At 41.8% G+C, this 13,036-nt stretch overlaps 3 protein-coding genes across 12 annotated transcripts in view; all 3 read right to left on the minus strand.

The window, feature by feature from the left end:
* Window positions 1–1,768, minus strand: part of prdm16 (PR domain containing 16) — a 193,157-nt gene extending 191,389 nt beyond the window's left edge. For all 7 annotated transcript variants that reach the window (XM_058083292.1, XM_058083290.1, XM_058083288.1 and 4 more), the window contains exon 1: window positions 1,631–1,768. In XM_058083292.1, the coding sequence (XP_057939275.1) occupies window positions 1,631–1,641 (11 nt within the window). In that variant the 5' untranslated portion in view covers window positions 1,642–1,768. The remainder of the gene's footprint in view (window positions 1–1,630) is intronic.
* Window positions 29–7,284, minus strand: tmem51a (transmembrane protein 51a). Its single transcript, XM_058083305.1, has 4 exons — window positions 6,990–7,284; window positions 5,813–5,926; window positions 4,469–4,930; window positions 29–2,000 (listed from the first exon to the last, which is right to left on the minus strand). Exons 3-4 carry the CDS (start codon window positions 4,879–4,881, stop codon window positions 1,616–1,618), a joined length of 798 nt encoding a protein of 265 aa, XP_057939288.1. The 5' UTR covers window positions 4,882–4,930; window positions 5,813–5,926; window positions 6,990–7,284; the 3' UTR covers window positions 29–1,615.
* Window positions 7,285–7,699: 415 nt separating this feature from the next.
* The window catches only part of kazna (kazrin, periplakin interacting protein a), a 66,523-nt gene continuing 61,186 nt past the window's right edge, over window positions 7,700–13,036 (minus strand). For all 4 annotated transcript variants that reach the window (XM_058083300.1, XM_058083302.1, XM_058083301.1 and 1 more), the window contains 7 exons: window positions 12,034–12,242; window positions 11,772–11,890; window positions 10,086–10,317; window positions 9,854–9,955; window positions 8,824–8,990; window positions 8,608–8,749; window positions 7,700–8,379 (listed from right to left, as the gene is read on the minus strand). In XM_058083300.1, the coding sequence (XP_057939283.1) occupies window positions 8,221–8,379; window positions 8,608–8,749; window positions 8,824–8,990; window positions 9,854–9,955; window positions 10,086–10,317; window positions 11,772–11,890; window positions 12,034–12,242 (1,130 nt within the window). In that variant the 3' untranslated portion in view covers window positions 7,700–8,220. The remainder of the gene's footprint in view (window positions 8,380–8,607; window positions 8,750–8,823; window positions 8,991–9,853; window positions 9,956–10,085; window positions 10,318–11,771; window positions 11,891–12,033; window positions 12,243–13,036) is intronic.

Genomic DNA, 13,036 nt, shown 5'->3' on the forward strand with positions numbered 1-13,036 from the left:
AGTTGAGCTTGAAAGAACTTCCACAGGTGTCCACCATTGTGTAGATTTTTTAAACTAAAATCAGGGGATGGAGTAAGTAGCAAACACCACTTGAACATGTGCAACCCCAACACCGACTCGTTTGGATAAAGAGCCCTGTTTTGGTTAAAATAACTCAAAAAGTAGTTCTATCATTATTTTCCCAACTTTACATACATTAACACCACCACTGGTCATGTAACAGTTTTTATTTAACATTTGGGAAAAAAAATGTATAAACCGCCCTGCTAAAATAAACATTCTAACTACAATGTAATAAAATCCATTGTAAATTCAAGTCAGAACATCACATTTCATTTTAGCACAGTCTTGACAGCATTCAAATTCTTTTAAAATCAGTCCTCGATAGCCTATTGATATTCTGGTGTCTATTTCTGTCTTCTCAGGAAGTCAGAATGAATACATTTGTTCAACACCCAATAAAATAGAACTCCGTCTGCAATCGTCAGCAACAGAGTACTAAAATCATTCATGGAAGATATAAACCTGTGAGGTACTCAATTACCATAAACAACAACAAAAATGTTAATACTAGGACTTTGTTGCAATAAGAAATCTGCATGTGTGTAAAATATGTTGTCTGTTGATTCATACAAATAATGGCAGTATATAATTTACAGCTTTGTTCCATTAACTACTGTACACTAAATACAAAACTGCCTGCTAACAGCAACATTTGCCACTGAATGGGGTATTGTGCTGTGTGGCTCTTGAAAATAGAGCTGCAAGTCAAGCTGTGGTTGATGAGCAAGCCTTGCTGTTAGAACAGTGCAGCTGCACACTCAAAGAGTCTTTCTGTTGGTCATTTTGAATAAGACTAAAAGGCAGAAGTGACAGTCGAGTCTTGCATTGCTCCTTTCCAAGTTCAACTAATATTCCCATGATGAGGCCTTTGGCAATCCACAAGCTTACTCCCATTGTTCCCTTGTTTACCTCCTTCTCTTGGGGATGCTTTTTTAAGAATACCATAGAAGTTGACTTGGACAAACCACAAGTGTCTTCACCTGAAATAGTGAGGTAGGGGTAGTCTTCAAAATTAAAGTGGGGCACAGACGATTCACAGAACTTTAAAACGCTTCAACCGTGTGGGTAGAAAACTCAATGACAACTATTTTTTTAACGGTGGCTACTGACGCAGTATGACGCAGTAAAGGGTAGGCCTTTCACTTACTGCACGTTCGCAGCATTCTAAGAAGAACCCTTACACATCGCATAATTTTATAACCAAAACCGACTGATTTCATCACTTTATGTAACCAAAGGTTCATGGAAACTGGTCAATAACTAACAAAGGGATCCATTACCACAAGCACGTACTCGCATCTTGTATGAAAAATACTGCAACGTGTGACGAATGCAATACAGACTTACTCTGGGATTAACATTAACAAATTAGAAAGGCACTGTATGCCACCAGATATTCTTAAATTGATTATAATAATTTTAGGTCCTTGAAATTACAGAGCATTAATGTGATACTGAGAAGTTTCTAGGAGGATTGTGCTCACCATGAGCCGATCATATCATGATGGTAGCTTCTAGAATCTATACAGACATAATCAAATCAATATAAACCTTAAAGGGGAGGTACCTTGTCCTCATACTGTGGTGGTGGGGTGAGTGGTTCTATACTGATCCCAGCGACAGGCTGAGAATTAGGCATCTTCTCTGATTTTATCCTCCGGATCTTGATGGGGAGGAGCTTGCGACCACTTTTGCCATGTTTACGGTTCGATGCAGAAGCAACAGCAGTCGTAGGGACAGACGTGGGGCCTGGCTGTGATGCAGTGACGTCTGAGCCCTCAAATTCATACTGCACCCCATCAACTTGTACCAAGTCATCATAGGAAGGGAGCTGGGAGGAGCTGGGCTGAAGGTTGCTTTGACGGACGGGGTATTGGCCACTGCCTACTGCCTCCTCATAGGTAGGTACAGCATAGCGTTGGGCATCTTCCTCCGGACTGCATACAACAAATGGAAATATACAGAGATCAATGACAAAAATAATAATTATATACTACTCACAAGAAGTCGGGAATATTTCATATACAGTGAAGAAAATAAGTATTTGAACACCCTGCTATTTTGCTATTTCTCCCACTTAGAAATCATGGAGGGGTCTGAAATTTTCATCGTAGGTGCATGTCCACTGTGAGAGAGATAAACTAAAAAGAAAAATCCAGAAATCACAATGCATGATTTTTTAACAATTTATTTGTGTGATACAGCTGCTAATAAGTATTTGAACACCTGTGTATCATCTAGAATTCTGACCCTGAAAGACCTGTTAGTCTGCCCATTAGAAGTCCACCTGCACTCCATGTATCATCCTGAATCAGATGCACCTGTTTGAGGTCGTTAGCTGCATAAAGACACCTGTCCACCCCATACAATCAGTAAGACTTTAACTTGTAACATGGCGAAGACCAAAGAGCTGTCCAAAGACACCAGAGACAAAATTGTACACCTCCACAAGGCTGGAAAGGGCTACGGAGCAATTACCAAGCAGCTTGGTGAAAAAAGGTCCACTGTTGGAGCTATCATTAGAAAATGGAAGAAGCTAAACATGACGGTCAATCTCAATCGGAGTGGAGCCCCATGCAAGATATCACCTCGTGGGGTCTCAATGATTCTAAGAAAGGTGAGGAATCAGCCCAGAACTACACGACAGGACTTGGTCAATGACCTGAAAAGAGCTGGGACCACCGTTTCCAAGGTTACTGTAGGTAATACACTAAGACGTCATGATGTGAAATCATGCATGGCACGAAAGGTTCCCCTGCTTAAACCAGCACATGTCAAGGCCCGTCTTAAGTTTGCATATGACCATTTGGATGATACAGAGGAGTCATGGGAGAAAGTTTTATGGTCAGATGAGACCAAAATAGAACTTTTTGGTCATAATTCCAATAAGCGTGTTTGGAGGAAGAAGAATGAAGAGTACAATCCGAAGAACACCATCCCTACTGTGAAGCATGGGGGTGGTAGCATCATGCTTTGGGGGTGTTTTTCTGCACATGGGACAGGACGAGTGCACTGCATTAAAGAGAGGATGACTGGGGCCGTGTATTGTGAGATTTTGGGGAACAACCTCCTTCCCTCTGTCAGAGCATTGAAGATGGGTCGTGGCTGGGTCTTCCAACACGACAACGACCCGAAGCACACAGCCAGGAAAACCAAGGAGTGGCTCCGTAAGAAGCATATCAAGGTTCTAGCATGGCCCAGCCAGTCTCCAGACCTGAACCCAATCGAAAATCTTTGGAGGGAGCTCAAACTCCGTGTTTCTCAGCGACAGCCCAGAAACCTGACTGATCTAGAGAAGATCTGTGTGGAGGAGTGGGCCAAGATCCCTCCTGCAGTGTGTGCAAACCTGGTGAAAAACTACAGGAAACGTTTGACCTCTGTAATAGCAAACAAAGGCTACTGTACCAAATATTAACATTCATTTTCTCAGGTGTTCAAATACTTATTTGCAGCTGTATCACACAAATAAATTGTTAAAAAATCATGCATTGTGATTTCTGGATTTTTCTTTTTAGTTTATCTCTCTCACAGTGGACATGCACCTACGATGAAAATTTCAGACCCCTCCATGATTTCTAAGTGGGAGAAATAGCAAAATAGCAGGGTGTTCAAATACTTATTTTCTTCACTGTACATGCATGTCACAATGAACCCTAAATGTACTACAGTATACATTTTACAGGTGAATTTAGTTTTAGTTTTGAATGCACATAGCCAACATGTTCAACACAACACTCTTAATAATCTAACTACCTAAATGCAATGATTGTATACATTGTTAGGTTTTGCAGTTGTTTTTATCAGTTCTGTAAGTTTTCATCAAGATATGCCAATCTGTCATATTTACTGACTGAGATCTAATTGATGCTTAAAGGCCAAATGAAGACAAACTCTAATGACACTCACTGATGTAAAAAAAAAAATCATGTTCTGAATGGGACTGTTCCATTCTAGCCATGTAGGTGGCAGTGTTGCACATTTCAAAGCAAGTGGGAAAAGCCAGCAAGATAGGGGAAAGAAACAAAGTTCCATCTATTGGCTCTAGTGGGCTCAATGCAAGCCGACTGGTAACATTCAAAAGTGAGAATTAACTCCTACTCTGCAACATTATCTTGATATGAAACAAGAAATGGTGATCAAAACATAACCTGTAATAGGTTTTTCAAAAGTATATAATCCAACACATTCAAAATAATGTAAAAGCCTTGTCCCCTATTCTAATGCCTCAAATCAATCTTCCCAAGCAGCCTGATGTGGTGGATATTTTAGCTGTCAAGCAGGGGTTAGACCAATTCTGGGTTAGACCAAATTATCCTCAAGCATCCCTGCAGTTTTAGTCACGGCCAAACAGAAATGTGTTTTGATGTCTTTATGTTTAACCAGAAAAAAACATGGGTCAACGTACATTTCCGCATGCCCATTCTCCCTGGCTGTCATTCCTCTGTGGTTCTGTGACTCCTGGAGCATCTGCCGCTCCCGCTGCTTGTTCCTCATCCCCAAACACAAGGAGAGCAGCAGCATGACCACCCCCGAGCCCACCAGGACAAAGGCCACAGAGGAAGCTTTACTTTTTCTTGATCCAGTAGAATCATCTTCTCCTCCACCTGGACTGCTGCCGCTGCTCCCAGTGGTTTCTGCAGGAACCACGCTCCACACGATCATCACGATGCCCAGGGCCACCAGTCCAACACCCAGAGCACAGAGTGCATACTGGGAACCAGAGTTTCCATTGTTCTCATTACTGCTGCTATTGTTATTATTGTCATTAGTGCTTCCTCTGCTGCGGGGGCTGGATTGTCCATCTGCACTGGAACGCATCTTGACAGTCACTCCAACTCAGTCAATCCGAATGCAAAGGTGTTATAAACTACAGACAAAAACATAGAAAGGCAGTGCAAATGGGTAAAAGACGACAGAAAGTCAAATGAGATAATGAGACAATACCCTCCTGAGTATATTGGTTGAAATAACAGCAAATGTCGGCTCAATCTCCTCTTCCAGAGCGTGAATGGAAGCTAGCAGGGGTTAGCTTGAGTGGTTGTGTGTGCACGACACATATTACACATAGTATAATTCGACACGAATTACATGGGTGACTACATCTTCCTTAATCACAAGCACAGGCATTACAGGTTGTTGAAGACTTAGTAGCATTGTATGCAGAGACTGTCATGACATTAGAAAAGTTAGCCACTTTCTTATCAATAAATAAACAAGCTTGACAATTTGAGACGAGTGTATTTCATTATATGGCTTTAAGGGGACCTATCATGCTAATTTTTCGACCCTTTGTATTGAGTTGTGGACTCCTGTAAAGCTTTGTGTGCTGGTTATTGTGTGTATAACCAGCACAAAAAGCTTTATAGTTCTTCCAGAATCTGCACCTATTCAGCTGTATTTCTTTGGAAAATACAGCTAATAGTATAGGAGTTGATAAACTGTGATTTAGCTTTTTAAAATGTCGGCTTTTAACAAACAAAGCCATATGTGTTGGGATACTGAATTCAATCCAGAAGTAGAGACTGGAGAGTCTGATGTTTCTCAAAAAAAGAGGTTACTTAAAAACGTCTCTTAATGGTAAGTAGCTTTAGCATTTGAGCGTTAGGTTTTCTACAGCATTGGTAACCGAATGTTGCTACTAATTGTGGAGGGAAACGGCTTTTAGCAACCCCTCTCACTGTATGCAAGCGCTTTTGTGCCATGATTTCCACAAAATAAACAGTTAGGACACTGATACATTGTTACTTACTGATTGCTCAGTCCACACGAACGAGTAACGTTGGAAAGCAGTCAGGCTTCAGCAGCAGTTTGTCAGCTAGTCCAGCCGCATACTGGTCCATGTTTACAAAACCAGTAGGATATGCTGTTGACAGATTAAAATCCATTTATTTTGCTGGTAGGGAATCAGGATTTCCAACCACTTCTACCTGATGGTGGCGTCTGTAGGAATTGGAAATGTTGTTTTGCTAGCAAGCCATTGGGAGAGGGCACAGAGCTTTTTTGCTTACAGACACGCCCATATTAGGAAGTCCACCCCCCATGATAGATTCTAAAGGTCCACAAACATCCCCAAAAACATGTATGCTAGGCTAACTATTGACTCTAAGTTGTCTTTAGTTGTGAATGGCTGTTTGTCAATACGAGCCCTACTGGGTTGGCTGGGGCAAGCCCCAGCTCCCAACGATGAAGGCTGCCAAAAGTTAACTGTATTAGGTTTGTTGTCAGTCAAATGGCGCTATCCACAAATACTAGCTTAATGTAACATGTTTTTTGTTTGTTTACGTGAACCCAGTAACCCCAAATGATATTTACAAATTCCCACCAGTCTCAAATGCTACGTGATTACATTAATTTGCACATAAATTACACTTTTTCTTGTCAGTTTGTCAACTAAAAAGTTGACTGCAATGCAACATTACTCACGGGTATGGTTTTGTTCCCCTTTTTCACAAAATACACCACATGCCTTGACCTGCTAGGAGGGACGACTAGACAGTGAGATTACTCCTAGAAAATGTATGGTATGAGCCACAACGATTACGGACAGCTGAGAAAAGTTCCCCCATCATGCTAAGTGGGCACACCTACTCGCCATGTAAAAGCATTGCTACAATGCTACATGGGTACTGATACATATAATTCACCAAAACAGCACAAAAAATCCAACGTGAAGCGTTACCTCATGACTATTACCGTACCATTGTTACACTTTACAGTCATGTCCGTTTGTTAATGAGAAAAGTTTCATGTTTCAGACGTAAAGACTCCAATCAACAAAAGAACACAACGTAAATACATTTGAATGATACGTTATACCGCGACACGACACTACCCCGGGAGGTAGTAAAGTTTACTATTTAGGGTCGTCGTCTAACTTTTGGAAAGAAGAGGCCGCCTAAACGGTTCTTTTGCACACTTTTACTCACCATTAAATTGTCCTCGGCGCCGCCACCAAAACTGCCGTTTGTCGTCAAATGAAGACGACGATGTAAAAAGTCATCCACAGGACATTTTTAATGGCAAAATGACGCAACGTGAAAAAGCAGCTTCGCTCTGAAATAGACGGATCCGCAAAGAGGGAGACAACCAGACAGCTAGGAGGTTACTTCCACTTCAAGGTTAACCCTTTAGTGACTGGACAACAGACTACTTCCTCATATAGGGGGCGTCTGTTTACTCAACTGCAGAGAGGGCCTGGTGTTTACGAGGCATAATGTATAGTGTATCATCAAATGTTGACAGGAACCTTACTTTCGACCTCGCTAACATTTCAACATGCTAGTGTAGAAAGTGTTATGAGTTTGTGTAGTAAAACTGCAGCCTTTGTGATGTGTATTCAGTTATATCCTTGATGGAGTTACAACTTCTCCATTTTGTAATTTATTTAGTATATGTTTCCGGTTCTATGGTCATCATTACACCTTTACTTTTCACGCTTTAGATCAGAGAAAAAGACAGAAGAATACAAACATGTACATGTCAGGCATGCCTTTTATATCCTGTTGCTGTCGCATTTATTATAATGTCCCACTGAGATGTTCATGTTTCTTGTTTACTGTCATATTTACCACCTGTGTCTCTCCTCCATTTCCGAGCAGATGGAATACTAGGACACTTGTGTATATCAACATCTCATTTTTAATTTTTCACTTTTCATGCGTCTCATTCCCAGCACATATACACTCCAGTGTTGGATACATTTTTAGTTCACATAATTGTTGAAATATTTTCCATGTAAAACACAAGTGTGAGTAAAATTGACAATGAAAGGTACAATATACTTGAACAAATAAAACATGTTTTTATAAATTGTTTTTACATTGAAAAGGCATCACAAACAGCAGAGCTGTAAAGAAAAGAACTTTTGACAGGAGTATCTTGTATCTAAGACTTGTTTTGTCCCGTTGTCATCGACATGTACCCTGTTTGATACAAATCATTCAAATCCCATTAGTCCTGGCACACAACAAATACAAAAATAATTAATAAGATTAAATTCTTCATTTTTTTTCTGTCATTTGGGGGGAAAACCCCTTAAAAACTCACAATATGAGTCTGATAAACTGAAACACTCGAGCAGACAAGTGCAATCCGTCCTCAAAAGGCTTGTTTTTTGTGTTTATTTTTAAGTGACATCATGTAGGACTCATCATGGCATCAGACATTGGTGACCTCAATGTTGGCGTAAGACCTGAAAGGGCTCCCTTGTGTTCTTGGTGGGGTTTGCTCTCTGGCATCACAAGGTAGGGAGCCATAGCTGCTGTGGCAACTCAAGTCCCGTCCGTTGCGTGCTTTGGGGCTGAACCCTGTTGGAGGCTAGAACATAAACAAACATTGCTACTGCATATCCAAATGCAAACCTCATACAGTGGGAACATGGTTCTCATTATTAATTAATTCCAAAGGTCAGACAATAACTCAAATGCATGAAAAATAAAACAATATTGGTGTGCAAGAACGGAGGCAAAAAAGTCATTTGGCTACAAAACCTATAGGGCGCTCGAAAAGTCAGTTTTGGCTATATTATAGTAAGTGTCTTCCCACCTTGACAGCCCTCCTCCTCAGTGAACCCTCATCATCAGTGTGTCGACTGGAAGACCCAGGCGACCTGCTCGGGGAGTTTTGGCGTAGAGGAGTCGGTGGCGTTCCCAAAACTAAACGCTCAAAGTCCTGATTTGCATCTGCCCTGCAGGGAGACAGCGAGACATCATTGGATGGTCTGTCTATCTATCTTTCCAGCTATTGGATGCATGTTTTTACCTGGCCGAGCCAATTAGATTTGTCACCTCTTCTTCAAGGTGCCTGCGAACCATGTGTTTGCTGCTGGGAATCCCCATTGTTGTTGCCAAGGTGTCACTGGTAAAAGTGGGATCCAGTACCATGACGGCTCCATGAACACCACTGTTAACCAGGCCTTCTGCAAACTCCTGCATCGACATATGGATGAATGGAAAGGAGGGATACTTAATAATATGGAAAATGATAGTATACACCAGGGGTCTCAAACTCAATTTACTTGGGGGCCACTGGAGCTCGGGTCTGGGTGAGACTGGGCCGCATCAGGTTTTCCAAAAAAAAAAAAATTATTATTATTAAAAACAAAAAAATTTAAAAAACTTCGCTTTGGTTCCAATTTTCTACAAGAAAAGCTCTGATAAAACATTCCACTGTTCTCAAAGATCTTACTTTTCATTTTTCTACACGAAATAAGACGAAAAATAAATAAACAAATCAAGAATAAAGAAAATCAATCAATCAGTAATAAATAAATATAATAATAATAATAAAACGGCAAATAATAAAAACTTAAGAAACCACATATAGTTGGTGGGTAGACAAATTATTTTTTTCAGATTAAAATTAACAAAGCATTATTAGAGCCCTGTAGACATGACAAAACACGACTATAGTCACATTTATACTCTTTTTATTTACAACATATTGCGCAACTGCAGGGTCTTGAGACACATGCTAACTCGCAAACTAGAGAGCTAGCGACCTAAACGGTAGCCTTCAAGTTATTTCCTTTAAACTTAAATAGCCAAAAACGTACCACTTCCACACGGATAGGGAGGATAACTATTAACAGTTATTTAACATGAACATTAATCAAACGTAATAATTTTTTCTGGGTACATGATACCATACAGCATCCATATCAAAGTTGCACGGGCCGCACTAACACTAAACTTTCATATCAAGGCAGGGGCCTCAAACTAGTGTCCTGTGGGCCACATTTGGCCCACGGGCCGTGTGTTTGAGACCCCTGGTATACACACTTTTACCTCACCTTGAGGTCGATTTCTTTAATCCATTTGACAACGCGATGAGAAGTCCAAACCAAAGGATCCACATTCTGGTGATCACACTGTATTCGGCGGGCTTGCAGTGCCTGGCAAGAATTTCAACAAGAACTTTGAAATTCTTCACTCAGGTGAATGCACTTCACTCAGGTGAATGGTTCTATTTTTACTTTCCACACAACACACCCTGCATGTGTCGCTGTGTGCTTTCTCACTTACGTCCTTGTCGAAATTGAGCAAGTGCAGCAGCTCAATGCCCAGCAGCAAGCTGACCTGGTGGAACATTTTGGAGATGTTCAGGTGGCGTTCAAGGTCATGGCGGGTCAGAGAGCTGAGCATGCGTCCGTCCACCAAGTGGGTGTGAAATGCTTGAGAATACTGAGGCAAGCCCATGTCGCTGAGCCAGGCCTTGGCCACCCAGTGATGGTCCATGTCTGCAGCCTTGGACAACCTGCACAGTGGATGTGTGATGCGTGTCAGCGAGGGGACTAGTTTCCCCACCACGCTTTTGTGAATGGAATGACAGTTGTGTGCATATTTTAAGTGAATGGACAAATAGATGCTTACTGTGTATGTGAACGGATAGACACATTATGGTATTGACATTTGTTTGTTTCTTTCGGCTTTTTCCTGATCTCTGATTGTTGAATATGTAAAAGTTAAATATAGTGGTTAATTGGTGATGATAATATATGAAATAATATAGGTGTTATGCTTATGTAAACAACAAGGCAAAGGAATTGAGAGCTGACTGGCCCATTAGGCAGTACAGAAAAATGCTACGCCCCCTCTAGGCCTCTAGAAGGCGCCAAAAGATCAGGCAAAAAAAATCACATTATAATAATTTTTTTTCTACTGGTTTAGCTCATTTCTTGAAACGGAAATTACATTTTCAAAACTCCAAGCTCATTTACAGTCTTATAGTTCAGCACAACACCATAGCTCAATTGCAAAAGCTCATCCATCCATCCATTTCATTGCAGGCATGCTGGAGCCTATCCCAGCTGTCTTTATCTCTGTCAAAACAGTTCAATGGTGTTTTACAGTGAAGTCACTACTACCAAAATTAAAAGATCCTTGTTTGGGCTCATTTCTTGAACCACACCAGACTTCCTCAATACTTTTGGTTATTTTAGCAAAATAAATTAGGATGGTTCATAGAGCACGCAGGCAGCATTCATTCATTCATTTTCTACCGCTTTTCCTCGGGGGTGCTGGAGCCTATCCCAGCCGTCTTTGGGGGAGAGGCGGGGAACACCCTGGACTGGTCGCCAGCCAATCACAGGGCACATATAGACAAACAACCATTCACACTCACATTCATACCTATGGACAATTTGGAGTCGCCAATTAACCTAGCATGTTTTTGGAATGTGGGAGGAACCCGGAGTACCCGGAGAAAACCCATGCATGCACGGGGAGAACATGCAAACACAGAGATGGCCGAGGGTGGGATTGAACTCGGGTCTCCTACCGGAGGCAGCATGTAAAGCGAAAACAATAAATGGCCCAGTCGGGAGCCTTGGGGCACACCACAGAACAAAGGAGCAGCAGAGGAGGACAGGTCATCAATCATTAAGAAAAACTTCTGTTTGTCAGGTATTATTCAAACCACTTCAGTGCTGTACCGCAAATACCAGCACACTGATTAAGGAGACACAAGAGGATCGAATGATCCACTGTATCAAATCCTGCTGTCAGGTCTAACTGAACTAAAACAAGGATATTGGACCGGGCGAATAGTACAACTGAATGGGGGCCCAACACTCCTTATATTACAATGGTTCTAAATGAAATGGCTGTGTGACCAATGGAGATTGACAATGAGATACCAAGACGGACCAACAGATGACACTTGCCCACTGCCAATACCAACACCGTGTAAAGTTGCTATCCTTTGCTCACCCTCTACCATCCTCAGCTCCTCTGTAATCTTCAATGGCCAGACGCAGTTTACGACGATGCATCAAACTGGTGACACCTAAGCCAAGCTCCAGGTCTTCATCTGTTAGCCCCAATAAAACCTACAAAATGTCAACGCAACCCTAATCAGTGTTAAAAATTAAGGTAAAGAGCGTAGTGTTTATTCATTTGGTAGTTTACTGTGAGTGCTTTTAATCTGTATGCTTGTTCAGAATAAATAAAACCATGACTATTACCATCTTACCTTCCCACTCTTGACATTCTCCGAGCAGGTGCGTATGTACATGGGCATGGCCATGACAACCTCCAGCCAGGCTTGCACGGTGGCTGCCCTCCAGTGGGACATGGGGGTGCTCCTGGCCAGCTCAACCTGCTGCAGGCGATCCAGCTGCTCCTCGGGACCGTCCGGCAAGCTGAGGCTGAGGTGTGTGGGGCTGGAGATGCTGTCTGAGTCTGGGTGAATAAGGGGGAGGTAAGGGACGAGGAAGAGGAGGACATGTGGGTGATGTTGTTGGCAGTGTGAGTAAGGGAAGAGGTGGGAGAGTGACTGGAGTCAGCGGCAGTGAAAACAACAATCATCAATCCAATTTTTTTTTTTTTTATTGCGTGATATTTCAATAGCTTCCCCTGCAGATGGCAGTGTGAAGCCTTCAAGCAGCCAAGATTTAAACACATTAATGAATATTGGGCATCATCATGATTCATCTGCTTCAAATGAAAAGTCACATCAATTTGAAGTACATACGTACATCCACCCAAGCTACTATAATGCAGCTAACAACTAATAAAAGTCTTACTCTCATTGATTTTGTTCATTTTGAGTGCTGGAAGACTTGGATCAAAGCAAGAACCCGATAGAATAGTCCTTACCTGCACACATAAAAGTGACTTTTGCCGTCTATTAGTGACTTCGGGCACACTGACTCGAGACTTCCAGCATGCTTGGACACCTTAGTCTGATTACTTTGACAAGTGTGAGCGGTCCATCACATCCACTAACAGTGTATAGTACCATTCTGGATGCAAAGCTACAGTTAGAGGGTTTTCCACTGTAATGTTTTTAAGGAGAAGACGATTGAACTGGAAGAAGCGCTGCCATTTGTTTTAAGAGAGTTAGACGTCACCTTCAAACACAAACTAACCCAGAGTTGGAGCCAGTGTACCTTGCTGTAACACCCGCTTTAATTGTCTTTTGGTCACTGGGTTGGTAGTCCGTTGGAGGTCAGACAACAAGAGGAGGGTGATTA

Source organism: Doryrhamphus excisus, chromosome 10 (genome assembly GCF_030265055.1).
Source record: "Doryrhamphus excisus isolate RoL2022-K1 chromosome 10, RoL_Dexc_1.0, whole genome shotgun sequence".
In the NCBI taxonomy this organism is placed as follows: domain Eukaryota; kingdom Metazoa; phylum Chordata; class Actinopteri; order Syngnathiformes; family Syngnathidae; genus Doryrhamphus; species Doryrhamphus excisus.

Excerpts from the sequence above, each read along its gene's own strand:
- tmem51a (XM_058083305.1), bottom strand. The coding sequence starts at position 4,881 with ATGCGTTCCAGTGCAGATGGACAATCCAGCCCCCGCAGCAGAGGAAGC. Across the intron at positions 2,001-4,468 it reads GAGAATGGGCATGCGGAAAT|TCCGGAGGAAGATGCCCAAC; the intron begins GTACGTTGACCC and ends TGTTGTATGCAG.